This window comes from Phaenicophaeus curvirostris, chromosome 1 (genome assembly GCF_032191515.1).
Source record: "Phaenicophaeus curvirostris isolate KB17595 chromosome 1, BPBGC_Pcur_1.0, whole genome shotgun sequence".
Lineage (NCBI taxonomy): Eukaryota > Metazoa > Chordata > Aves > Cuculiformes > Cuculidae > Phaenicophaeus > Phaenicophaeus curvirostris.
The window spans coordinates 41,924,400-41,951,335 of NC_091392.1; the positions used below are offsets into that span (position 1 = coordinate 41,924,400).

The 26,936-nt window shown below is 49.0% G+C and overlaps 2 protein-coding genes across 3 annotated transcripts in view; both read right to left on the bottom strand.

The window, feature by feature from the left end:
* CCDC134 (coiled-coil domain containing 134) overlaps positions 1–26,291 on the bottom strand; it is a 30,415-nt gene extending 4,124 nt beyond the window's left edge. The window contains exons 1-2 of one of the 2 annotated variants that reach the window (XM_069855022.1): positions 26,280–26,291; positions 453–552 (exon numbers count right to left, since the gene is read on the bottom strand). The gene's annotated coding sequence lies outside the window, so the exon portion shown is untranslated. Of the gene's footprint in view, positions 1–452; positions 583–26,279 lie in introns of those variants that run through there. The other variant, XM_069855012.1, reaches the window with a different exon arrangement.
* Positions 6,150–26,936, bottom strand: part of MEI1 (meiotic double-stranded break formation protein 1) — a 44,344-nt gene continuing 23,557 nt past the window's right edge. Inside the window, exons 19-30 of the mRNA XM_069854666.1 lie at positions 26,194–26,466; positions 22,324–22,489; positions 18,424–18,528; positions 16,415–16,525; positions 15,651–15,832; positions 12,703–12,784; positions 12,067–12,269; positions 11,251–11,332; positions 9,138–9,244; positions 8,112–8,243; positions 7,654–7,763; positions 6,150–6,345 (exon numbers count right to left, since the gene is read on the bottom strand). Of these exons, the coding sequence (XP_069710767.1) occupies positions 6,300–6,345; positions 7,654–7,763; positions 8,112–8,243; positions 9,138–9,244; positions 11,251–11,332; positions 12,067–12,269; positions 12,703–12,784; positions 15,651–15,832; positions 16,415–16,525; positions 18,424–18,528; positions 22,324–22,489; positions 26,194–26,466 (1,599 nt within the window). The 3' untranslated portion in view covers positions 6,150–6,299. The remainder of the gene's footprint in view (positions 6,346–7,653; positions 7,764–8,111; positions 8,244–9,137; positions 9,245–11,250; positions 11,333–12,066; positions 12,270–12,702; positions 12,785–15,650; positions 15,833–16,414; positions 16,526–18,423; positions 18,529–22,323; positions 22,490–26,193; positions 26,467–26,936) is intronic.

Below are 26,936 nucleotides of genomic sequence, written 5' to 3' on the forward strand. Positions count from 1 at the left end.
CACAAAATTAAGTCTAAACTCTTTCTCAAAAAATAACAGGTAGCTTTTTGCTGGGTTTGCAAGTTAGAGCAGCCCAGCAACCGAAGAAGCAGGGCCAAGGAAGGAGCAGGAGGAAGACCACCAAAGGGCCAAACTGCACTTCTTCTGTAAGCGCCAGGACTGCCCAGCTCAGCCACCTCACTTCACCTCATGTTATACTGGTACCTGGCTCCTTACCCTTGCTACAAGCTGGGCATCAGCTGTGGGAAAAGCATTAGCTAGGTGACCTGGTGATAACTCCTCCCTCGCCCCAAGCATGTCCCCCTTGAGGCTCTACTGGGATGCAGTCAAACAGAGCTGCTTCTGGCCAGGATGGTTCCTCAGACAGAGCCAAAGTGCAGAAGAGAGGCTAGAGAACGTCCTTGGGAATGAGGAACCTGCGACAGCCTAAACCTGGAAAAAGAGAGCAGTACCTCAGTCTCCAGGTGGTGGAACTCGAGGCAGCCAGTCTGCAGGGATGAGGTTTCTGCGGAGCCGAGCAGTGGCCACTAGCAATTATGGAAGCAGCAGCAGCTTCTTCAGAGGCATCCCCCAACCTGCCTTCTGCTCCCAAAGGAAACGCAGACGTGTGAGGCCACCAGAGCTGCCACAACCCTGGTGCCCTGCTCCCCTTCCGAGCACAAGCTCACCTGCCGAGCCAAGTCTCTCTCTGCAACACCCTAACAGTGGAACAGAAACAAATCCTTCTTTGCATCAAATCTAGGAGTTGTTTTTGTTTTTTTAACAAACACAATTTATTCAATCTCAGGCCCATGAGCGAGGCAAAGCAGGCAGCACCAGCAGCTCTCCCAGCCCCACAAGGAGCAGGAGCTCCTGCTCCCCCCATGCACCTCCCACCAAGAGCGCCCTTGCAACCTTGGCTCAGGCAGGGAAACATCGTCAGACACGAGAAACCCTCTGCATTATTTTGCTGTTGTGCTTTGCGAAAGGCAGCACTCCTGGAAGGGAATGAATCAGAGGGACCACAACCAGCGTTAGAGAGGAAGACATGGCTGCCTCCGGTGTGGGCTCAGCATCACCTTGTTTCAGATGCGACGTAGAGCTGGGACAGAACCACAAGCCTCCCACGCTGGGCTCAGGGTCTGCCCCTCTGCCCGTTGTGGCTTAAGGCATATTCCAGCATTGCTGAAGGACGCGAAGCATGCGGTCAAGCTGAGGCTGTAAGGAGAAATTCTCCAGGCTGGGCAAGCAGATGCTCTGTCGGATCCACCAGCCCAGCTAGCTTCCAAGAGGCTGCTGCCAAAGAAACATGACCCAAGGGCCCAAGGCCTGGCTCAGCAAGGGGGTGCAGGTCCCCCCTCTGCAGTCACCCACAGGTGTTCCCTCCCTCCCAGGCTCTCAGGGAGGAGGAAAAGAAGCAACTGAAACAGGTTGCCCAGGGAAATTGTGGCTGCCCTATCCCTGGAGGTGTTCAAGGCCAGGTTGGATGGGACTTTGAGCAGTCTGGTCTGGTGGGAGGTGTCCCCGCCCAGGGCAGGGGGATTGGAACTGGATGGGCTTCAAGGTCCCTTCCAACCCAAACCATTCTATGAATTAAAAGCACAAACTGCAACTGCCCTGGGACCTGGCTCCTGTTTGCCTCTTGGATTGGACATGCAGCCGCAAAGACCAAGCTGACTATTTGCTGTGCTTGTGGAGAATCGGAGAAAAACCTTGGAGGCAGCTGGTGGCCTCCTGACCAGACAGATGGCAGCTAGCTGGTTGCCGTAGCTGAAAGCCCACCAGCCTGCCTGGCTGCCTCCAAGTCTCATACCAGAGATCTCAGAACAGCTTTTCCAGAGACACAACAGGAGATGCTGCAAGATAGACGATCAGTGTTTTCACTGGAAGTGGTTTTAATGACTTTACAAATCCTGCTGCAGCAGCCCCACAGATTGCACCACAGGAGAAGGTTGGAAGAAGTAGGCTGAAGAACTGTGCCACACCAGGAGCCCATCACCTTTTCATCTGCCTCCTTCCCTGCCGACACTCATTCTCGCATCGAAGGGACTGACTGCTATTATCCGTCAGGGCTGAAACAGCCCCATGAATATGAAGCAGGAGCCAGTTGTTGCCCTCACCCATAGGGAAAGTGAGGCTGCTTGTTCCACGTGGGACCAGCTTGAGCTTATTCCCCCTTGCTGCCCTGCCTGTTTTAATAGCAGAGGACATTCCCTCCTCTCCAGGCCGAACCGTATAAGCACAGAGATGCCAAAGGTTCCTGTAGATGTTTCTCCATGCTTTCTTCACACACCCTCCCTCGTGTTTTCACACCCACTGAGGGAGAAGATGAGACAGAAACACCACAGAGCTGCTCCTCTCTTCCCTCCCCACACCTCCCTGAACTGATTCCTGCCAAAGCCGGCTCTGCTCAGCGTCCCCAGAGCAGACCATGGAGCCAGGGCCTTGCCTGATGCTACAGATGGGAAGGAGTTTCCACCAATATTCCCTGGCAGCCCTGGCCAGCTGGTTGCTTCAGCGGAAAGCCCACCAGTCTGTCTCGCTGTCTCCCATCCTCTTAATTTAGATGTGTTTTTCCAGAGACATGACAACAGATGCTGTATTATAGATGGTTAGTACTTTCCATTAAAATGTTTTTAATGACTTTATAAATTCTCCTGCAGAAGCCCCAGCTGAACCGAGCATCCCCAGGATTTATTCACTTAATGAGCTAGCCAGGCAGAGTCACGCTGCCAGGTTTTGGCTCCCAGGAGGGACTTTCACAGGATCCCTCTTCTCCTATACAGGGCACTGAAATGCAGGGGGAAAAGCAGCATCGTCCAGCTTGCTCTGGGAGCAGACCATGCCAAAATAAGGAATGAAACCCCTCACAGAATCCATCCCCAAGCCATTCTTCTGTCAATCAGATGAGGATTAACCTCTTGTCACTACTGAACCAAAGGAAGTGAAACACAGGCTGCTCAGATTTCTTCTGCCGAGGCATTTCCATACAGAGCTTACAGGATCAGGTGCTTCAGTGAAACAACAACAGCCACTTGCATCTGCTTACCTCAAAAGTCCCTCCATCACCAAAGCCAGGTCTAGCACATTGTAGCGATGGCCACCAGCCAGAGTTAGACAGCTCTGACCAACGCCTGCGAGCTCCTCTGATTTCCACCAGAGACAGATCTGTCCCAGCCCACCTCCTCCGTGTCCCCATCTCGCTGGAGGGGTTCAGCAGGACCCTGGGGACCTCAAACAGCTGTAGGCACAGGGAGATGGGGATTCTCTTTCAAGCACTGCTGAAACTAGTGGCAATTGCACAGGAACCAGGGTGCAGAAATCAGATCAGCTGAAACGTCACCGGCCACGCTGTGGGACACCCATCCAGAACCACATCCTCTGGTTCCAGCCCACCTCCTCCGTGTCCCCATCCCGCTGGAAGGGGTCAGCAGGACCTCAAGGGGCTCAAACAGGCACTGGGAAATGGGGATTCTCTTTCAGGCACAGCTGAAACTAATGGCAATTAGAGGATGGAGGAGCAGAGGAGCAGCCAAGCCCACCCGGAGTGGTGTCAGGCACCACAGGAGGGGATGCAAACCCGCAGGGCAGGATGGCTGCTCCTCACACCAGCTCCCACATCTCCATCCCTATGCAATTCCATTAGTTTCAGCCATGCTGGAAATAGAATCCCGATCTCCCTGTGCCCATCCGAGCCGTTTGGGGTCCTGCTGCCCTCCTCCAGTGGGATGGGGACGCAGAGGAGATGGGCTGGGTCTGTCCCTGCTGGAAATGAGAGGACAGGGGTCTGGATGGGCATTCCACAGCGCAGCCGGCGACGTCCCAGCTGATTTGATTTCTGCACCCCGGTCCCCGTGCAATTACCATTAGTTTCAGCGGTGCTTGAAAGAGAATCCCCATCTGCCTCTGCCCACACGAGCAGCCTCGGGGTCCTGCTGACCCCCTCCAGCAGGATGGGGACATGGAGAAGGTGGGCTGGGACGGATCTGTCCCTGGTGGAAACGAGAGGACACGGCTCTGGGTGGGTTTCCCACAGTGCAGCCGGAGGGGTCTCGGCTGATCTGATTTCTGCACACGTGTCCCTGTGAGATTGCCAGGAGTTTCAGCTAGACTCCAAAGAGAATCCCCATCTTCTTGTGCCTATCCAAGCCCCTCGGGGTCCTGCTGACCCCTTCCAGCAGGATGCGGACACGGAGGAGGAGATGGGGACATGGAAGGAGATGGGCTGGGGGCACCGAGGAGCTGATGCTGGGGACAGGGAGGAGAGGGGCTGGGAAGGGTCTGTCTCTCCAGGGGGATCTCGGCTGGGTCCCCGGCCGGAGAGAGGGCGGGGGCCGCCCCTCCCTCAGGAAGCCGCGTCTGCAAAGCTCCATCCCCCCCGCACACACACACACACCCCCCTCTCACCTGCGGTCCCGGTGCCGGCCCCGGTGTCCCGGTCCCCGTGCGCTCAGAGCCCGCCCCGGCCCCGCCCCGCCCCGTCACTTCCCGCTGCCCGGCCCGCCCCCCCCCGCCCGCGGGCACCGAGCCGGCAGAGGGACCAGGGGGACGAGGAGGCTGGTGGCGTCTGGGCTTGTGTCAGAAATGGCGTGACCAGCAGGTCCAGGGAGGTTATTCTCCCTCTGTACTCGGCACTGGTGAGGCCGCTCCTTGAATCCTGTGTTCAGTTCTGGGCCCCTCACCACAAGAAGGATGTTGAGGCTCTGGAGCGAGTCCAGAGAAGAGCAACAAAGCTGGTGAGGGGGCTGGAGAGGCTCATACGAGGAGCGGCTGAGGAAACTGGGGTGTATCCTTGAGAAGAGAAGCCTAAGGGGAGACCTTATTGCTCTCTACAACTCCCTGAAAGGAGGTTGTGGAGAGGAGGGTGCTGGCCTCTTACTCCTAAGTGACAGGGGACAGGACAAGAGGGAATGGCCTCAAGCTCCGCCAGGGGAGGTTCAGGCTGGACATGAGAAAAAAAAATTGCACAGAAAGGGTCATTGGGTACTGGCAGAGGCTGCCCAGGGAGGTGGTTGAGTCACCTTCCCTGGAGGTGTTTAAAAGACGGGTAGATGAGGTGCTCAGGGACATAGAATCATAGAATCACCAGGTTGGAAAAGACCCACTGGATCATCAAGTCCAACCATTCCCATCAATCACTAAACCATGCCCCTCAGCACCTCATCCACCCATCCTTTAAACACCTCCAGGGAAGGTGACTCAACCACCTCCCTGGGCAGCCTCTGCTAGTGCCCAATGACCCTTTCCGTGAAATATTTTTTCCTGATGTTAAGCCTGAACCTCCCCTGGCGGAGCTTGAGGCCATTCGCTCTCGTCCTGTCCCCTGTCACTTGGGAGAAGAGGCCAGATGATCCAAGAGGTCTTTTCCAACCTTGTGATTCTATGATTCCCTGGCAATCAAAGCCCTGAAGAGAAAGGGATGCAGGTAGGGCTTGGAGGCAACAGGCAAACAAAGACATAGCTGCAGGGATCAAACTGGAAGAAGTGTCCTCTTGGCACACTGGTGTCCCTAGGGGTCCTGGCTGAGCCTCCCGACAGCCCTGCTCACCCAGAAGAAAGGGGCAATCCCAGCTCCACCAGCAGCAAAGACAGGGTTGGGGAGCAGAATCCTCCCTCCACCGTACCTGGCACCACTTCCACCAGCCACTTCTGCCTTTTGGTAACTCAAAAGCATCCACCAGCCCAAAGGAGGCTGTAGAGAGGTGGGTGCTGGTCTCTTCTCCCAAGTGACAAGCAATAGGATGATAGCAAACAGCCTCAAGTTGTACCAAGGGAGGCTTAGACTGGATATTAGAAAAAAATGCTTTACCAAAAAGAGTGGTGGAACATTGGCACAGGCTGCCCAGGGGAGTGGTGGAGTCTCCTTCCCTGGAGGTGTTCAAAAAACATGTAGACATGGCACTTTAGGACATAGAACGGTTTGGGTTGGAAGGGACCTTAAAGATCATCTAGTTCCAAAACCCCTGCCATGGGCAGGGACACCTCCCACTAGATCAGGCTGCTCAAGGCCCCATCCAACCTTGCCTTGAAACCTTGGCATGGTTTAGTAGGCACAGTGCTGTTGGACTGATGCTTGGACTTGATCTTAGAGGTCTTTTCCAGCTTTACTGATTCTATAAGCATCATGCCACACACAAAAATAAACAAGGAGCCATTTCAGTAACCAGGCTTTATAAATGACTTTCAACAACCTTTTTTTTCTGAAAACAAACTACAAATTACTTCTTTCGTCTCTTTTCTCTCTACTACTCACTGGGAATAAAAGGCAGCATGGGGTCTCTTCCATTCTTGCCTTGTTGCATGCACTGTATCTTCTCAATTCAGTCCCCAATGTGTGAAAGGGACACTGCCACGCTTCCCAGACATCTGTCATTGATGGCATGAGTGGAAATTGAAGGGAAGGTACTGCTGAAACTCCAGGATACTACTGGAATTCCCACATTTAATGCAATGCTGACAGAAGGTTTTTATTACTAAACCAACCCTACCTCAAGCCATGGAAACATGCACTCACCCTCAACACGTGTGATAAGCACCAGTGTATGTGAACCTGAAGAAAGTTCTTCCTCGACAAAACTTATGTCATAGCTTAATTTTGACCAGATGATTTTGTTTTCCATGTTCACAATTATCTTATGCAGGCAGCCAACAGCCACGTACTACGAGTGTATCCAAAACCCTTCCTAACAACCAAGACATGAAGGCTTCCTCGTATGTGGAAAAGCCAGAAATAAGAAGCAACTTCAGCAATGGAACATGACCTCCTGTCCACCTTCCCTCACCTCTGTATGCCAAAGGCAGTGGAGAGGAACATCATGGGGATGGATGGCCTCCACCAGACAACTTGCGCTCTGAGCGTCCCACCACAGAGCAGCAGCATCACATTGGAGGGAAGCATGAGGACAAGCTACTCCTCACACAAAAGAAACGCCTCACCCACCACATACCCTGCACGTGTCCCACAGAGGAGGAAGTCCCCACCCCAACAGGAAATCGCTGCTGACGCCATTTCCATCACTACTACCTGTCTGAGGCAATGAGGCATGATGAAAGCAGGAAGGCAAAAGCAGACAGTTTGAGAAGTAAAACACTGCATCAGGCTCCCTCTAGCTCCACAAGTAATCTTGGAGCAGTCCCTGCTTACAACCCCAGATGAGAGAGAGGTGGATTCAGTTCTCAGCAGGGGACCTAAGGTCAAGCAGAACAAAATTCAGAAACTCCGTTCAGCAGTTTCTGAATGCTCACTGTTCTCTGAAAGTGCTCGAGTCATCCTTGGGTTTCTACAGCTTCATGGGCACACTGGCGCTAGTTAACCTCTGTCTGTGTGCTAAGTGGTTGTTCATCCTCCAGGGAAATCAAAGCAGGGATTGTTATTGGTACATCACACAGACTTCCCAGACTGCTCCCCTTCCATCAGACCATCTCTGCCATACAGGTGATGGCAATTCCAGCAGAGAGCGCCACCTTTCATCCCAAATGTCTCCTCATATCCCAAATGCCTTCTCAAATTTGGGGTTGACTTTCATCCCAAAGTTAGCCAAGTATAGCAACCATGAGTTTTTCTACTTGTTTGCCTTCAGCTGGAACAAGTGAAGGATTAAGTATCCCTTCTACTTCTGTCACACCTACCGCCCCCACAACACCTATCAAACATATCTCTGCAGCAAAGGATACACAATGTCCTGATGTTCCACGCAAGTGCTCCTCTGTCCCAGCAGATGCTCCAGCAAAGTCTGAATGGTCCCTGACTGCACTAGCTCCACCTGGCAATGACTGCTCTGAACCTGGGCAGTCAGAAGAAAGAATGATTTCCAGACCAACGGGGAACTTTCGGGCTTGTTCCTTCATACCTCCCTGCCTCAACTCCACACAGAGCAATTAGACCTTCAAACTTTGATCTGAAGGGAATCCAAGGGCTGCCCAATATGACGACGCAGTTCAGGCAGCTGCTGGCATCACTTTTTCCGATTTCACCATGCATCCCTCAAGGCGGTAGGCCAAGCAGCTGCTGCAGGATTCCTCTTCATCTTACTATTACCTCATCAAAGGAAGTTTATGGCTCCCCATCAAAAGCTAAAGCAATCCCCCTGGGATTCCCTTCTCATCTTCCAAGGCTGTCACCCCTCTCTTACCTGACAAAGGAAGAGGTGAAGAGCACAAGACGTGGCCTCAGGCAGCTCTGTTAAGTTGGTTTCTGCTGCTTCTTGGAGAATCTGGCTAATTTCTTTTTGAGAAATAATATTGCTGCTCTGATATCTCAGAAACTTGAACGAAGGAAAAAATAGAGGCATTAAATAGTGAAAGAACTACAGAGTTCTCCTGGAAAGACATCTTCTCTGTAAAGGCATGCTGCAGCTCCTTAACAACAGGCCTGATTTTTATATCACTTCTAACGGAACTAGTGCAAGTATCAGTGTTGATGGTACTCTGATTTATAACTGGAATTATTTTGGCTTAGGTTGGGAAAGAACTAAAATGAAACAGCTAACTCCTAAAAAGTGAAATAAGAATAACAGAGATTCGCAGGTCCATCAGGTATGTGGACAAGAAAGATTCATGGCAGGGGGTTTGGAACTGGATGATCTTTAAGATCCCTTCCAACCCAAACCATTCCGTGATTCACAATAATAACCCCTTCCTCTAAACCCCTGCCATGAGGGCTTTAACTTCAGTATTTCTGCTGGGACCACATGCCTTCTCTTGCTCACAGGCCCCAGGTAGAGCAGGGTAGTAGGTTGCAGTAACTCCCTTCCTGGAAAAGTCATGTCTGTAAGGTCAAAGACAAGGAGACGAGCTGTGATGCCAAGCAGAGCCCCACTCTTCAGAGCACTGCAACAACCCTCCCTGACTGGCAACAGCAGTTGCATGGTCTCTGTAGGTTTTCCCTCTCCTCCCCAGGGGTCTTAGATGATATAAATAAATGCTACAAACACCACAAAAAACAGGACATGCTCACTAACAGCAGTCAGTTTCTGCAGGGTGTGGAAGGGAAGTTCAGTTTAAAGTATCATTATTATAGGGCACAAATATAGTGACAGGTGACAGCCACAGCAGTATCAGAGGTTGTGTGTGTCTCAGGGGTAAGCTCAGCAACCAACCCACATGCACTGTATCATCATCCTGGTTGTCTCCAAACAGCCTGCCCTTCTCCTGCTCACCAAAGTCATCAGCCTCAGAACTTCTGGCTGCAGAAAGGACTTCTGGCCCCCATTGAGTAGTGTGAAGAGCAGGAATCGGTGCCAGGGCTGTGAAGCAACATGTAGGGCTGAGAGAGAAGGAGAAGCCAATCAAAGACAGCTTTAAAATCAGCCAGCTGACAGGCTGGACCCGAATAAGGACAGTCTTTAATAATGACCCCAAGTCCCCAAGTTTGCTCTTCAAGACCCCACGCTGTGAAACACTAAGGGGATATTTTGCTCTGTACTTGCCTTTTTAAATCTGTCAGTCGTTGGGCAAGAGTTTAGTCATGAGGACTAAAGCTTAATAGCTTTTTAAAGCAGAAAATACATTTTGTCCATCTTTGTGCTGGTACAGGAAGAGAAACCTTCTCCTGGGGTGCATGTCATAAAACTGTAAGGGGATATCTTTAGCGCAGGGTTTTAAAAATAATACCCTCTGGTTTCAATATGAGGACAAGTTTCCTGAACACGGAATTTATTTAGCCGCAGAATACTCCTGGGGGAATGAAGAAGGACCTACAACATAAGCTGCACAAACTAAGCCTGGATCTGCATCAGAAAGGACACTACAGGGACCAGCCAGGCTGATGGTAGTGATGCAAACAATCAGCAGAGAGTGTTCTTAATAAGGGACGTATGTGATAAATAGAGGTAAGGCTCAAGGTCACTGCCTGTGACAGCATGAAATCTCTCACTGAACACTATAGTTCACTGTTATTACCTTGTATTTATCACAGGTTAGGACATATTTATTGCATGGGCTGGACAGTTACAACAGTCAGCTGATAGAGCTTGTTACAGCATGGCAACTCACCAGAGTTTCAGAAAGGTCCCTTTTCCACTGGCAGTCAAGTAACCTCCCTACTGCCACTACGAGAATCTTTTCTACAGGAAAACACCACTAAAAAATCATGTGAAATGGTTGGGAGAGGAATATCTCTTAACTGGTGGAAATGCAAAAGTACCAGCACTGCATGCTCAGCCTGCGCATCTGGAAAAATCTCTGGATCAAGAGAAGGTTTTAGAAAGCCTCAAATAAGGCAACTCCTAGAGGCGTCATCCAGGCCACACTCTCTGCAGTGCTCTCACATCTTTCAGTAAAACATAGCTCTGATCCTCATTCTGCTTGGAACAAGGAGACTCCTGTTATTGCTATTGTGAACTTCTGCATCACAGCAGGAATTTAGGCAGCCAAAGTCAGTGGCTGCTGAAGCAGCATTTCATTAGCTTAATCTCATATCAGTGGAACCTCCTCATAACACGACAGCTTTTTTTTTTATTTAACCCAGCCTTTTGATAGTCTCTCTTCACCTACTGGCTCTCATTCATCTGCAGTCCCACATTTTCATTCAACCACTTCCTCTCTCCCACCAATATCCCTTTTGTCTGGTGTTCTTTCGCTCTATCCCCTTCTCTCTCAGCATTTAAATGACTGGATTGAACAGGTCAGGGTACAGAGAACTTTCTGCCTGTTTTAAGATCAGAGCCAGCACCCAGACTTCGTGGCAGGAGGCTGACGATAAGCAGAAGGGTCTGTTTTCCCCCCCGACTGTAAAATGCTGTCATATTATGTTATATGGCTAATATTAAGTCTGACATAAATTCCAGAAACCAAGGTCTGCATTCAGCCCTGGAAATACAGAATTTCCAGCTTCCATTCCTTGAGGCTGCCAGGTACCCTGTTCTCCCTTCCCTTCCCTAAGGGCCAAATCGTGACCAACACTGTCTGTGTGGAAGACACGTCGTATTCAGATCCTCCCTCCCTTATATTTATGGTCTAAAGGTTTGCCACTGGCTGGGCAGTGAAAGATTGTTTCTATACTCCTTCCACTCGTACCATATAGAGGGGACGGGGAATGACTGTTTTTCCTTCTAGGAAGCATTTTCGTGTCCAGAGCCGAAGTGAGGGCTCATGCCTGCAGGGGAGCGAGGCACTGTGATTTCATCTCACAAAGCACATTATTAACTTTAGGCATACAAACAATTTTTCTTATTGGGCATTAAGCATCTGCTCCGGGGCAATGATGGATGGAGATCAAAGAGCTCAAAATCACTGCAGGAGGGAAAGCCAGAAAGAGCAGGAAGACTTTACCAACATCCTGGTTCTTCACATACAGGTATTCCACTAAGGTTTCCAGGCAGGCAACCACAGCTTGAGAGAGCAGCAGGTCTTTCTGGAATACCAAGAAGGAAGAAAAAAAAATAAGAAAATAAACAGTCCACAGCTATTGCAAGAGGAAAATTCATAAAGTGTCAGGATCTGAAGAGCATGCAGCACAGGAAAACAACTCTCTTCATCTCCTTCACAGGATGCAACATGCTACAAATTATCTGCCACATCAAGAAGCCAGACAAAGGCAGAACTACTTCTTCTGAGACTAAAAAAGAAAACTAAGTAACAGCCTTCAAAAGATAAAGATGGGAGCCCAACATTGCTCAGTAGAGTTAAATGTAAACTGATGTACAATCCCCTGCAGCCCAACATCACTTGAGCAAGTTAAATGTACACTGATGTACTACCCCCCAGAGCACTTTGCCAGGCACATGGGGAAGGGATTGGGATTTGTTACACTTTTCCCACCCTTGTCCCTATGGGTGTGGCGTCCCTGCAGAGCAGGAGATGAGAAAACACAGATCATCATTAGTACACAGAATTTCAGCCATCCAGTCCAGCAGCAGGAAGTATGGCATAGCTTGATTTACCTTCTTTCTCACTCAGCCATGCTGCAGCAAAAGCATTTTCCCTTCTCCTCACAACATGTCTGCAAGGGGTGGAAAATGCAGGCAGAAAAAAAAAAATCAAAAAAAGGCAGCTTCTTAAGTTCTGCAATTGGTGATTTCTCCTCAGGTTAATGTAGCAGCTTGAAGCTCAACACTAGTGTTGTTCCAAAAGTCATACTTTATATACCTGCAACTGGACGTGCACCAAAAGGTTCTGCAGACTGACAACAAGCGAGAAGACCTGCTGTGTGGCAAGGGGGTGCAAGGCAGCATCCTGGGGTGATGCTTGTGGTTGCATAGCTCCTTGGGCTGTGTTTCGGCCAACGATCACCAGTAGAGAGGAGGAGAAGTTCTGTCGCAGGACAGTTCTCAGGAACTGCATGATGCTTACTAGAAGGGAGCCGCTTGTTAGTGCATGTCAGTATTTTCCTCTCCCCTGCCCTTGTGCTGGTGCCTGTGCAACTGCACAGGAGAGGGTGAGGAGAGAAAATATGGGCTTAAACGCCCACCGGAGTTGCCCAGCAGCTGCAGGCAGGAATGGCAACATGAGTTTGTCTCCTCCCTGCAAGGCCCTATCACAGTTCATGCTCAGCACCAGATGTCACTACCAACCCCCAAGGACGATTTGTCCAAAGACAATAGAACTCCAGACAGTTCCCTTTTGCCTTTTCTCACCACCTGTTATGTACTCTGAAAGCCAAGTGGACCAAAGCTTCCAGATTCCCACCAGCACCTGCACCGTCTCATCTCATAGTCACCAGTTCTCCCTTGCTGCGTGTAGCACAGTATAAGCAGCTGCCTCCCCATAACAGATGCAAAATACCTAACAGCAGGATTGGCTTCTTCTTCCTGAAGATAACTGCATTTAGGACTTCTCTTAGGTCTACAGAGAGTGTCTGGTGAACCTAGAGGAGAGCAAAATAGAAGAGAAAACACGCTGCTGGTCTGGACCAGGTGAAAAGTTTCCTTACGTACTTTCAGTCTTTAGACATTACCCCATGGTGACCATTGAAAAACAAGGGAACAGGAGGCTGGCCCAGAAGGGAGGGTCACATCATCAATTAGGAACATTACATTACATTAGGAAAAAAATCTTCACAGAAAGGGTCATTGGGCACTGGAACAGGCTTCCCAGGGAGGTGGTTGAGTCACCTTCCCTGGAGGTGTTTAAGGGACAGGTGGACAAGGTGCTAAGGGGCATGGTTTAGTGATTGATAGGAATGGTTGGACTCGATGATCCGGTGGGTCTCTTCCAACCTGGTTATTCTATGATTCTATGATCGAGCCCTCAAGTTTCACTCACCACCAGCCTGCGCAGCTTCCAAACCACAGCACAATTCATTTGCCCATCTCACTGCTCCCTGCAGGCCCTCGGGCACATGGCTGGCAGTCAGCATGACTGAGAGCCAGGCAGCAGAAAGCCAGCAGGGAAGACAACAAGACCTGACCCTGCCTGCTCGTGCTGGGAAGCCTGCAGAAAGCCCAGGGCTGGGAACTACGGCATGGATAAAGGTGACAGAAGACGTTAGGGGCTTGAGAGGGCATTCTGCAATACGCTGTTTCCCTCATAGAGCAGCCATCCAGCAGCAACGACAAAGTCTTGCAGGGCCCCAGGAGGGTTCAAGCTCTTCAGTAAAACAGAGAGTTGACATGGGAGGGTGGGCATGAGGACCACAGGGCTGACTCCTTCAAACTGTCTTCTGAAGAGAGAAATGTTCAATACGACAGCTAGGAGTACCTCTTGCAAAAGGGTGATGGTGGTTACTTGTCTAAGAACCGACAAGCCAAAGCCTTGAATAGCAGACCATCCGTGACCCATATTTATCCTCAGGCTTCACAGAATCACAGAACAACCAGGTTGGAAGAGACCCACCGGATCATCGAGTCCAACCGTTCCCATCAAACACTAAACCATATCCCTCAGCACCTCATCCACCCGTGCCTCAAACACCTCCAGGGAAGGTGACTCAACCACCTCCCTGGGCAGCCTGTTCCAGTGCCCAATGACCCTTTCTGTAATGAATTTTTTCCTAATGTCTAGCCTATACCTCCCCTGGCGGAGCTTGAGGCCATTCCCTCTTGTCCTGTCCCCTGTCACTTGGGAGAAGAGGCCAGCACCCTCCTCTCTACAACGTCCTTTCAGGTAGTTGTAGAGAGCAATGAGGTCACCCCTCAGCCTCCTCTTCTCAAGGCTAAACAACCCCAGCTCTCTCAGCCGCTCCTCATAAGGCCTGTTCTCCAGCCCTTTCACCAGCTTTGTTGCTCTGCCAAAGCCAGTAGCAGTAACACAGTTAACAGGCAAGGTTGCCATGGCCAGAGAAATCCGCACTATTAACATCAGCCTGAGATTAATGCAACCATTTCTCGGAGCCGTTGTTCCCCTCAAAAAGTTGCAGGCTTGGGGAGACAGCCTGGCATCAGCTTACATTCACAGCCACAAAGGTCAAAGGCTCTCTTACAAGGGCCTCCAGGATGCTTTGTGCAGCTTCAGCTATACTGAACAGCAGAAAGCAGAAAAAGAAGCGAGTCGTCTTCTCAGTCCCTCTTCTTCCCCCTCCACAGAAGATTAGAAACACTGAAGCATCCTTGAACCACTTCCATTTGCCACCTGTATCTCTAGTTTCTTTCCCTATCTCTGGAGCAAGATGGATCCTGGATTGCACATCATAGCACATCAAGCCAGTAAGGTATTAAGGAAACCAAACAATGTCACTCCCAGAAGATGAAGCTCAACACTAGCCTCTAGAACTGAATCCCTTTTGGGAATGGCAGAATACTGATCACCTTGATGCAGTCCTGCCTTGGAAACCGAGAAGTTAAATTGCACTTGGCAGTTAACAGAGCAGGGACAGGCAGGTCTTGCTGTGCATTCACACAGCTGACAGTCCATACAAGTCCCATGCTGTAAAACCTAAGCAGAGGCAGCACCCATGAAGGTGCAGACTTGGTCTGGGTAGGCCTGTTGGAAAAAGTCTTCCCTCAGCATTAGAAATTCAGTCCTTGCTTCTCTGTGCAGATGCACACACGTCCCCAATATGATTTTATCATCTGCAAATAGGTGCATCAAATCCCACAGAACACACTCTGCGGGGCATAATAGCAAGAGCAGAGCTCACAACACTTGACATGCTGCTTAACTTCATGTCAAGAGAGCGAGAGAGGCCTGAGTAGACTCTTCAAAAGGAAACATTATCCCTTTGTGTTGGCATTAGAAAGTACTTCCCTTGAAGCTGTAATTCCAACATCAGATGAGAACTCCAGCTTAGCTCTCATGTCAAGCTGCAAAGCATAAAATACAATGACAGCTGCCCACATTCATATGAGCTTGCTAGTATCGAACGCTTACTTGCCAATAAAAGGTTTGGATTGTGACTGCTTCACTATTGACCACTTAAGTATAAAAAAAGCAGTTTACAACATAGGAGCTGTGTCTCCCACCCCCAGTCTTCCCTTGAGAAGGGCCTTAACATGTATTTGGTTCTGTCCTGAAGAGGAAAGTGATTTGGATCAGGAGGACTGGGTATGCACTTTCCCCCCACAGGATTTCTGCCCCTCTTCAACTCTCCAATGATTCAGATCTCAGCCTTCAGCAACATGCCAGCTTCCAGTCCGGACGGAGAAGTGCAGCAGAGGATAACTTGTGGACAGTAACAGAAGAGGAACCAAGGCAAGCAGATTACAGGCCAAAGCAAAGCACTTTCCTCTGCTAATGAAGATTTTTTTTTTAAGGTTTAACCATTACCTGGATCTGAACATTAGAGTGTTTCTAACCTCAGTATTGTAGCGGTGTTGATAAAGCAAGAGGGATGCAACCAACAGCCATCCAGAGCACAGCAGTGCATCCTCAGGTGACAGGTAAGCAGGCTCAGAGGGAGGGGACCATGACCAGGTACACTCCAAAACCTTCTGCAGAAGCTCTAGCAAGGACACGTTGGAGAGCAGCACAGCGACTGCTGTGTGGGAGAAACATAATTGGAGAGACTGATGGGATGGCACAGGTTAAAGCAGCTTGACAAGCAGAAGAGAAGCTCAGAGCACACCCCTGCTGCACTGAGACAGCCTCAGCTGCCACAGCTCATCAGAGTGAGGCTGCCCAGCTACTCTGGTATTCATCTCCCACAGCACAAGCAAGTACTCGGCCAGCTAATAAAATGACCAGCCTTCAGCGAACACAGCTGGAAGGTTGGTTAGAGCTGTTCTCTATTATTGTTTAATTTTTTGAACCATGGCAATACCAGGACATTTCAAAACAAGGCACTGAAGCCCCACTGCTGTGTTTCATGAATGAGAAAAATACAGTGGTTCTGTCTCTCAGCAGCCAATTCCTGAATCATAAGAAAGCAGCAAAACCAAACCAAAACCTTCAACCAAAAAAAAACTCATCCCAAATACAAAATGGTCTTTGTTAACTGTCATGCTGCATCTGGAAGGGGAAAAATCCACCTTACCTGCTGAGACAGTTCGCATACAGTCTCTGATGGCCAAGCTACAACCTCACTGAGATTAACTTAGCAATCAATAAAATCTTGCCTCACCTCTCTGTTGACTACAAGGTGTTGTCTGATGAAGGCTGCAGTACAGAAAATTCAAGGATGGCTGCAGGAGGTCAGCGTCCCTTGGCCTGCATTTCCCGCAGAGATTACTGACTGGAAACAAAAGAACGTGCACAACACAGACACCGACATAAGAAAGCACCTCAGCACAAGAAAGGAGCAAGTCAGTGGGGAGAGAATTCAGACAACAATTCAGCAACACAACCTGAACTGGAAATTACAGACAAAGCAAAAGCCATCTGCCCTAGTGTTCACTTTACACCAGATAGTGCAGCAAGAGAGAGAGGGGAATAGAAAAGGGTATGTTAAAGGGCAGTAATGAATCCAAGAGCAACAGACTGTAAGTTACCTGTTTCCACAGTATTAGTGAGTTTGATCTTAATACTAGGTCAACTGTAAACAGCCATGTGCCTGTCACACTTAGTGACAAGACCGGGCAATGGCATGGAGAACTGCACTCCTCCACTCTCCCCAACTCTGCTCACACTAGGAATAAACATGTCACAGTTGTTGTAAAGACCAAACACTTAGGAGCAGTGTTTAACAAAAGTTTGGGAGGGAAATCCAGGACTGCAGGGCTCAGCAAAACTGTCATAGGAGATCTTTTGAAGAGCTTAAAGTCCGAGTAAGCAGTTCTCAAAAAAATACACATCAACACACCTCCCTTCACCCCATCCATCTACGAGCTCCTTTCACATAAGTGTCATCAGAGGAAAGTGCCCTGAACGCCCACGCCTGAAGAACATAGCCTGAGGAGCCAAGCAGGGAATGGAGGGGGTGTGGCTGGGGCAGGGAGGGGGTTGTGCTGAAAAATACAGAGCAAAAAGCAAGAGCACAAGGAACTTGTGACTTCTGAGAGCAGCTGAGCCGTGCTCTGAAATCACAGCAGCTAAAAAGGGCTGGTATAAAGAGGACACGCTTCTTTCACACCCCAGTTCGCTTAGCTAATGAATGTCTGAGTGCTTCCTTACAAGGGCAACATAGAGAGCCCTGAGACATGGAATGTTTCAAATTGAAGGGGACAGTCCTTCAGAGCCTGCTGAAGAGATCAGTTTGTCAGAGGAGGGACAAGATGAGAGGACAGATCAACTGAACCCCCTTCTAGCATCCTTTACTTTTTCACAGCCTATGTGAACCTTCAATAGCCAAGTAAGAATCACAGAATGGTTTGAGTTGGAAAGGAGCTTAAAGATCATCTAATTCCAACCCCCCTGCCATGGGCAGGGACACCTCCCACTAGATCAGGCTGCCCACAGCTCTATCCTACCTGGCCTTGAACACCTCCAGGGATGGGGCAGCCACGACTTCCCTGGGCAACCTGAGCCAGTGCCTCACCACCCTCATAGTGAGGAATATCCTCCTAATGTCTAGTCTAAACCTGTCCCTCTCCAGTTTACAGAAGAGAGAAGTCACCAAGTAAGGATCACCAAACAAGACTGCAGGTCACAGTACATTGAGTAAACATAGCCTGGTCTTCTGTGTCTCTGGGGTGGAGCGGATAAGTCCTGAAGCTGTTTGGGACGTATGTTCTCTGGATTCACACTCCAGGGAAAGCCCAGGTTCACTAAGCTTCTAGTGCTTGACAGTTAGTTCACAGGACAACCCTGTGGTCTGAACCCCACACGACTGCGTTAGCAACTGTGGACACGGAAGGATGTTTCAGCAAGCACATCAGCAATGTCACCCTGTGCCAAGTCAACAATAGTCACAGGCCCTGAAATCATGTCATAGCCAGAATACTTTAGCCACTTTGTGAAGTTTCAGACAACGAATATAATGTGAAAGCAAGAGGAAGAGAAACAGGGTTTTGTTGACTGAACTGGTAACCAGGGCTCTTTACAATGCTCTGACTATGAAAGTATCTCAAAGCAACCATAACTGTACTTCAAGGTACACCTCTCAAAAGCCAGAGACAGCCCCTAATCATCTTATGGATCAATTAACAAACACATATTGAAGTCCACTGGGAGAAGATGGATGCAGAGACTCACCCTGGTGAAGCAGCTTGAAGTCTGTGCTGTCCAGCTCTCTTACACCCTTGCTCCGCAGCTGCACCAGGAAAACGAGGCTCAGCAAAACAGGCAGATTCCTGTTAGCTAAGAAGGGCACAGACAGCTGAGTTTGTCAGTGAACTCTAAACTGTTGTACCTTAAAGCATGCCAAGAATTGTTAATTTTCCAGCTCAGGAATGAGGGTGGGTTAGGGAAGGAAGTATTCCACTTCTACACAAACACACATATGCTCCCAACTTAATTCTTCCTCTGAATCAGGCCCCCATTGCTCCCTTTCTGCCACTGTGGGTTTGCCCAAGTTACACACTGGATCCTGCCAACATCATTCTAGGAACATTTCTAGGGGAAAAAGGGAGGCTAGGGTCTTGTACACCCTTAGAGAACCACATAAGGGGCAAGGCCACCACACATTCACCTTGATGCCTCTAATAAGCTAGAAGTCACCAGCCCTTTGCAGACTGCCCTCTTCCCACCTACTCGACCGTCACTGGCAGTTCATGCTTTGACAGCAGCCCAGCATCTCAGAGCACTCAGCTTCACAGCACTTGTTCTCGAGCATCTTCTGAGCACTGAATACCGGCAAAGATTTTGCATTGTATATAGCCATAGCTACAGCAAGCAACCACTGCCTCCAGAAAAAATCTTCAGAAAGGCTCAGGAGTTTTCAGGTTTGAGGGGGAAACATTTCATAGAATCACAGAATAGTTTGAGTTGGAAGGGACCTTAAAGATCATTCAGTTCCAAATCCCCTGCCATGGGCAGGGACACCTCCCACTAGATCAGGCTGCCCAAGGCCCCATCCAACCTGGCCTTGAACACCTCCAGGGATGGGGCAGCCACAGCTTCCCTGGGCAACCTGTGCCAGAGCCTCACCACTCTCATAGTGAAGAAATTCCTCCTTATGCCTAGTCTAAATCTGCCCCTCTCCAGTTTATACCCATTGTCCCTAGTTCCATCACTACAAGCCTTTGTAAACAGCCCCTCCCCAGCTCTCCTGCAGTCCCTTCAGGTACTAGAAGGTCACTATAAGGTCTCCCTTCAGCCTTCTCTTCTCCAGGCTGAACAAGTCCAATTTCCTCTGCCTGTCCTCATATGGGAGGTGCTCCAGCCCTCTGATCACCCTTGTAGCCCTCCTCTGGACCTCCTCCAACAGCTCTATATCCTTCTTATGTTGAGGATTACAGAACTAGACACAGCACTCCAGGTGAGGTCTCACAAGAGAGGAATAGAGAGGCAGAATAACTTCCCTCAACCTGCTGGCCACGCTTCTTTCGATGCAGCCCAGGATATGGTTGGCCATCTGAGCTGCAAACGCACATTGCCCGCTCATGTTGAGCTTCTCATCAATCAGCACCCCCAAGTCCTTCTCTGTGGGGCTTCTCTCAATCACATCATCCCCCATCCTGTATTGAAACTGTGGATTGCACCGACCCAGGTGTAGGAGCTTGCACTTGGCCTTGTTGAAACTCACACTGCCTTTAATGTTAACATATTCTTGGGTGGAAAACTGGTTAGATGGCCGGGCCCAGAGAGTGGTGGTAAATGGTGTGAAATCCAGCTGGAGGCCAGTGACAAGTGGGGTTCCCCAGGGCTCAGTGCTAGGTCCAGCCCTGTTCAATGTCTTTATCAATGACCTGGATGAAGGCATCGAGTGCACCCTTAGCAAGTTTGCGGACGACACTAAGCTGAGTGGAAGCGTGGATCTGCTGGAGGGTAGGGAGGCTCTGCAAAGGGATCTGAACAGGCTGGACCACTGGACAGAGTCCAATGGCATGAGGTTTAACAAGGCCAAATGCCGGGTCCTGCACTTGGGGCACAACAACAACAACCTGTGCAGTGCTACAGAGTAGGAGAAGTCTGGCTAGAAAGCTGCCTGGAGGAGAAGGATCTGGGGTGTTGGTTGACAGCAACTGAACATGAGCCAGCAGTGTGCCCAGGTGGCCAAGAAGGCCAATGGCATCTTGGCTTGTATCAGAAATGGTGTGACCAGCAGGTCCAGGGAGGGTATTCTCCCTCTGTACTCAGCACTGGTGAGACCGCTGCTCGAATCCTGTGTTCAGTTCTGGGCCCCTCACCACAAGAAGGATGTGGAGGCTCTGGAGCGAGTCCAGAGAAGAGCAATGAAGCTGGTGAGGGGGCTGGAGAGCAGGTCTTACGAGGAGCGGCTGAGAGAGCTGGGGTTGTTTAGCCTTGAGAAGAGGAGGCTGAGGGGAGACCTCATTGCTCTCTACAACTACCTGAAAGGAGGTTGTGGAGAGGAGGGTGCTGGCCTCTTCTCCCAAGTGACAGGGAACAGGACAAGAGGGAATGGCCTCAAGCTCCGCCAGGGGAGATTTAGGCTGGACATTAGGAAAAAATTCTTCACAGAAAGGGTCATTGGGCACTGGAACAGGCTGCCCAGGGAGGCGGTTGAGTCACTTTCCCTGGAGGTGTTTAAGGCACGGGTGGACGAGGTGTTAAAGGGCATGGTTTAGTGTTTGATAGGAATGGTTGGACTCGATGATCCGGTGGGTCTCTTCCAACCTGGTTATTCTATGATTCTTGACAGAGTCCCACTGTTGAGCCTTCTTGTTGTCTAAGAGCAGGCTACTGCTTGAACAGGGGTGCAGATACCCTGGACTTTATCTACCCCAGACACCACAGAGAGCTGCCTGTGTGCTGGGAGACGAGGAATTTGTGTTTCCAGAGTACCTCTAGCGTTTGACTTTCTGGACGGGGCTGTCATAACTCAGGTAATGAGTTCAAGGTGCAGTATGAAGAGGAATTGGGGACATTAGACACAGCAAAAGGTTTCTAATCTTGCAAAAGCCCCTCTAGCGCCAGTGTCCTGTATCCATCAGCAGCAATTTGGAGGAATACATCTGAAGCCTGCAAAAGGAAACAGACAATACGCCTCCCCGCTGCTCCTGGCACCCCTAGATCAGTGACAGAGGGACACAACTCCAAATGTGCACAATTCCAGACAAGATCAGATCTGGCAGATGCCAACATTGCCATCTTTATTCATAACCTTGTAGCCTCATGCTCTACCATGCTCCTGCTTTCAATGCCCCCCTCTCCAGCCTACTAACTTTGCTGGAGGTAAGGCAAAAACACTTTACCTCTTGTTGCTTCCAAGCCAACTGTTGCACAAAAAACCACCTCAAATAGAGCAGGGCTGTTACAAGTGTCAGCAGCTCCTTAGGAACAAGCAAAAGCTGTGCTGGGGCCCTGTGCCAGGGGAGCCAAGGACATCCTAGTGCTGCTCCCTTTTTCAGTTCAAGCTCAGAGACTGCTTTGCGCAGCACTGTTCACAATGGGACAACAACCCCAACTCCACAGCCAGGGCTAGTAAGGAAAATAGAGGGATTTCCCCCAGTCACAACCCTGTTAAATCCTTGAGGGATTTAATAGAATTATGACATCTGGTGATCCCACAGTTCCTGTCTGGAGATCGACATCATGAATCATTCGGTCTCTGCTCCCAGTCCCTGTGCCCTAGGAACCAGGTGTACTCAGGCACACCAAGCAGTTCTGCACAGAGAAGAGGCAGAGCAGAGGACATGTTTCAGTCACCAGCTGAGGCCCTGTTCAAGCTGGGAGATTTACCAGCACAGGTCTCCACTTGAACACTTATAACAGTATAAGAAAACCTTGCCTTGGTTTAACAATCACAGTTTGAAGCCACAACAACCTGAATCAGGAAAAAGACTCTCTCACTTTAAAATATCTCTGAAGAAGGAAACTAAATCAGCACAGTTCTGTTTGTAAAATTCCTCATGCAGGTAAGTACCAAAGCTACATCAGCAGTTCAAAAACACTTTATCCCAGATTGCATCGTTCAGCTATCTACCCTGCTAGCTGATCCTACAGCAAGACCAAGTCACAGAGGGGAGTCACCTTGCAAGGATGCTGAGCTGCTCTCTACCAGCAGCTGTTGCAGAATCTGTAGGAACTGACTCCGGAGAAGGTCACAGACAAGGACATCCTCATTTCTTTCCAGAAAGGTCCTTAGAGTCATCAACACCTTCTGAGCCACCTCCACAGTGCTTGAGCAGACCAGGTCCTGCGAAGGTAGAAGCACACACATTACCTTTCTGCCCCGATTAGGCAGAATTCACTGATATTTAATACCATTATGCTAATCTGGTGCCTTGGGAAACATCCTAATAAAGCACCATTCAGATTGAGCACATCCTGATTAAACAGAGAACTGAATAAATCAGATGGACTTTCATCTGATAGGCACTTCGGAGCTAACTCTGTTTAAAGAATGCACTTGGCTGTCTAACTCCCATCCAGCATACAACTGTAGGGGCAACATACATTTAAGGTCAAAGTTTTAGACAAGCGAGATCCTAAAGTCAGGGCCCCGTTTGCAAAAGCACAGTGCCTCTGGCACCCCTCCTCTCCTTGTTGTTTTGAAAAAACAGGTTGTATATTAAGACACTTCCCTAAAATCAAGCTTATGAGTCAGTCCATAGTTACTCATTTTCAAAAGGCTGGCAGCTTCCTACCTGCAATAGCAACCTAACAGCTAGACTGCATGAAACGTACATAAACCAGACAAGCAATCACTCAGTCACAGAAAATGGAAGAGTCGTGTAGGCAGCATTCAGCTCGTAAGCCTGTTTCTTGAATGCAGAGAGCTCTGTCTGGAGTATCCGAGCTGAATCTCACAGCCAGTAGCCAGAATTTGGGCACACCTTTGTTGTTAAGGTGTCTAACGTTAAATTCACCAGCACGGCACGTACAGATGCAGTTCCATAAAGCTCAGGCAGAAAATGCCTGGTAGGGCTGACATAATATGACTGTCTCAACACGTATTATGTCAGCACAACCCTTCCACTCCTCTTCTACTCCTCCCCCAGTAGCCCTGGCTACTGCATCGCAAATGGTACAGCTGGAAGAGGTAAACAGAAAATTGGTCTCAGAAACCAAGCCTAGAGCCTGCCAGCACAGCCTACTGCCTTCTCCAGCTGTTTTTCCCCTCTCACACATTAGTCATGCATCCAGACTGGGTTGATGGAAAGGAGATGGCTATGGGACCCCACACCCAAGGAAAGCAGATAAGGTAAAAACAGGCTGCTTGTGCCAGAAAAACCTCTCTAGTTCTGAGCCTGATTCCTGCCCATGTCTGAGACCTTCAGGGAAAAGGGGCAGTGACCTATTTGCACAATTGGGTCTGCTGACGTGCATCTGCTCCGTGTGACATTCAGGAATGTAATCTAACATCAGGCAGCCCATCTACATTCTCCGAGAGAGCAATTCCGTTCTGGAGCACAGAGAAGACAAATGGGACAGTGTGTGATCATTCACCCCGAGATGAACACACACAGAGCAGAAAATGGCACTAAGGGCCGCAGCTTTCCTGGTCCTGGTAAATGGATCCTCATTCCCACTCAGGAGCTCGAGGTCTCGAGTGAAGCTACTAACCATCTGTTCTATCTAATCCAGACAATTATTAAAAGCAGATAAACAAATAAGTCATCCTTGGAAGGACATTCATTTTTTGTTTCACTGTACCATGCAGAGGCCTTTTCATTTTCCTAGTGCATTTCTCAGGCTGAGGTTATTCACTTCATAAGTTTTGTTTACATCTGACAGTATATTTATCCCAGGATATTGCACTGTTTTATCAGCTCATCTAAATTCAGATTGATTATGCTCTTCCCCAACTGAAAGGTGAATTGTCAAAGCCTGTGATTTATTACAACTCACTTTAAAGACCGGGACAGAGCTAAATTAATTTATTTCTGCAAAAGCACATGGCATGAGAGGAAAAGGAAAGCAGGAATGCTGCACCAGTCAAGGAAGGAGCCACCAATTCTCTTCTGCTTGCTAATAGACCTGTGATGGATACCTCAGCTTTAGTTCATGGAGTGATACATTTCAGAAATACTGCCAAAGGCAACAGGGTAGGCCAGTCTCATGGGATCCTTCTCCTCCATAATTTGTACTGACATGTCAATTCATTGATCCCTTTCAGTAATGCTCTGCAATGGTATCAAAGCCTGAGCATTGCTGCCTACTCTGCCGTATCACCATGAATGTGAAAGGACTGCCCCACACGAGAGCCCTCTTGTCAGTCATCAAATGGGATATTAACGTTTACTTCAGAGCCTCTTAGATCAGAAAAAAACACGTGCCAGTCTGTAATCATAGAATAATTTGGGTTGGAAGGGACCTTAAAGATCATCCAGTTCCAACCCCCCTGCCATGGGCAGGGACACCTCCCACTAGATCAGGCTGCCCAAGGTCCCATCCAACCTGGCCTTGAACACCTCCAGGGATGGGGCAGCCACAGCTTCCCTGGGCAACCTGTGCCAGAGCCTCACCACTCTCATCGTGAAGAAATTCCTCCTCATGCCTAGTCTAAATCTGCCCCTCTCCAGTTTACACCCATTGCCCCTCATCCTATCACTACAAGCCTTTGTGAACAGTCCCTCCCCAGCTTTCCTGCAGTCCCTTCAGGTACTGGAAAGTCACTATAAGGTCTCCTCGGAGCCTTCTCTTCTCCAGGCTGAACAACCCCAACTCTCTCAGCCTGTCCTTGTGTGAGAGGTGCTCCAGCCCTCTGATCATCTTTATAGCCCTTCTCTCCATCTGTTCCAACAGCTCTGTGTCCTTCTTATGTTAAGGATTCCAGAACTGGACACAATACTCCAGATGAGGTCTCACAAGAGAGGAATAGAGGGGCAGAATCACCTTCCTCAACCTGCTGGCCACACTTCTTTTGATGCGGCCCAGGATAGGGTTTGGTCTTTTGGGCTGCAAGCGATTTAATGGCCAATGGGTGCCCTCTCAGAATCAAACCTTTCTTCCTCACTGTCTGCTAAGATGGGTTTCCGTTCTCAATAATACAGAGTTTTTATGTCTCTAGCAGGCTGGAGAAGAAACACCGTGGTCCTTAGCTTTTGCCTTTACAGGCAAATCTCGGTTCTTGTGTGGAAATGTTAGCAAGTATTTACTATGTGACAGGCTGAACAGTCACGGGACAAGTGACCACTGATGGGGAGGGGTGGCAGGGCAGGTTGGAGAGGTGGGTGTAAGAGAAAGCCTCTGAACAGCCATCAGGACCTAGATTCTGTCATGATTACACAGGTTAACAGAGCTCATGATGCCAGCTAAAGCAAACACACTAATCCTGATACTTCAAGGCCCCTTTCCCCCCCCCACTGATTCATTTTCCCCATTCCAAGATTTTTATTTTACCTTTTAAAAGCAGAAAAACGTGCTATTTGCAGTCCTGAAAGCTCAAAAGCACTGCAAAAATCTCTGACAAGACTCTCCAGTTAAAAACAAACAAAATTAAAACCCCAAGCAAATGGAAAGCTGTGCCTTCAAGACTGGGTCTCTGCACACTCCTTTTTCAAAGTTCTTTGTTAACCGTGCACTTCTCACCTATCAGCAGTAAATCACCACTCCCAAATTAGCAAAACAGCTTCTTGAAAGGCTGACACAGAAGAATCTGGAGTACCCAGCTGTATATCTAGACAGGAAAGGATTGGGGTTTTCACAGTATACATCAAGCAGCACACTTCAGATCCCTTCCTAGATCTCAAAAGATCCCTTTCTGTCACAGCGTATGGATGACAGAGAAAGGACTAACACAGTCCCATTCTCCACATCAGGCTTCCCTGGGAGGTGGAAGTCTGTGTATAAACACATGTGGTCCTTCGAGCAGAATCTCAGCCCTCATAACAGCACTAAGAGCTTTATGAACCAAAAAGTCCCCTAAACCAGGGCCACCCTGTGGAAATCACATACCAGTAAAATAAGTAAAATGCTGGAATTGCTCTTCAGAATGGGAAGCAACGGGTTAGTGTTGTTCAGCGGATCAGACGCACCAAAACCAGCTTCTTCAGCCTTAGTTTGCTTGTAGTCTTCCCAGGAAAACCACAGCTGGAGGACTTGGTGTCCAAATCTTCCCATAAGTTCAGGATAGCAAAGGAAGAATTTCAGCAGGAGAGGACAGTGGACATAGACCAAGCTCAGATCTGGAAGACTATCCAGGATCCTCCTTATGGTACACAACGACCTCTGGTAAGTGTGTGGGAGGGAAACAGGGAGGGAGAGAGAGAATAAAATAATCACTAGCTACTGAATATCAAAAAGATGAAGTGATGAGCATTTACTGTGAGAAAGTCACACTGCCTTTTAAGTAGACAATCAAATATATCAGTTAAACATCATTTTGTGATGCCCATTTGCATCACAAAGGGTAAGAAACTTGTAGGCTTTATATAGTGCTCAAAGCTGTGCAGCAGCGAAGAGCCATATGGGAACACTAGAAAGCCTGCTGCAGAGACTGTAGACGTGTTCAGGAGACTGAAGCTATGAAATTTATTATATTCCGTATGTGAATTCACAGCCTACCCAACGCATTTACACTTCCCCCACACACACAAGTTTATTCAGTCAGATCTACATTCCCTAGTGGCTTTTCACAGTTAACTTTCCAGAGTGTTGATGCACTGCACAATCATTCACCGCTCACCACCTATGTTAAA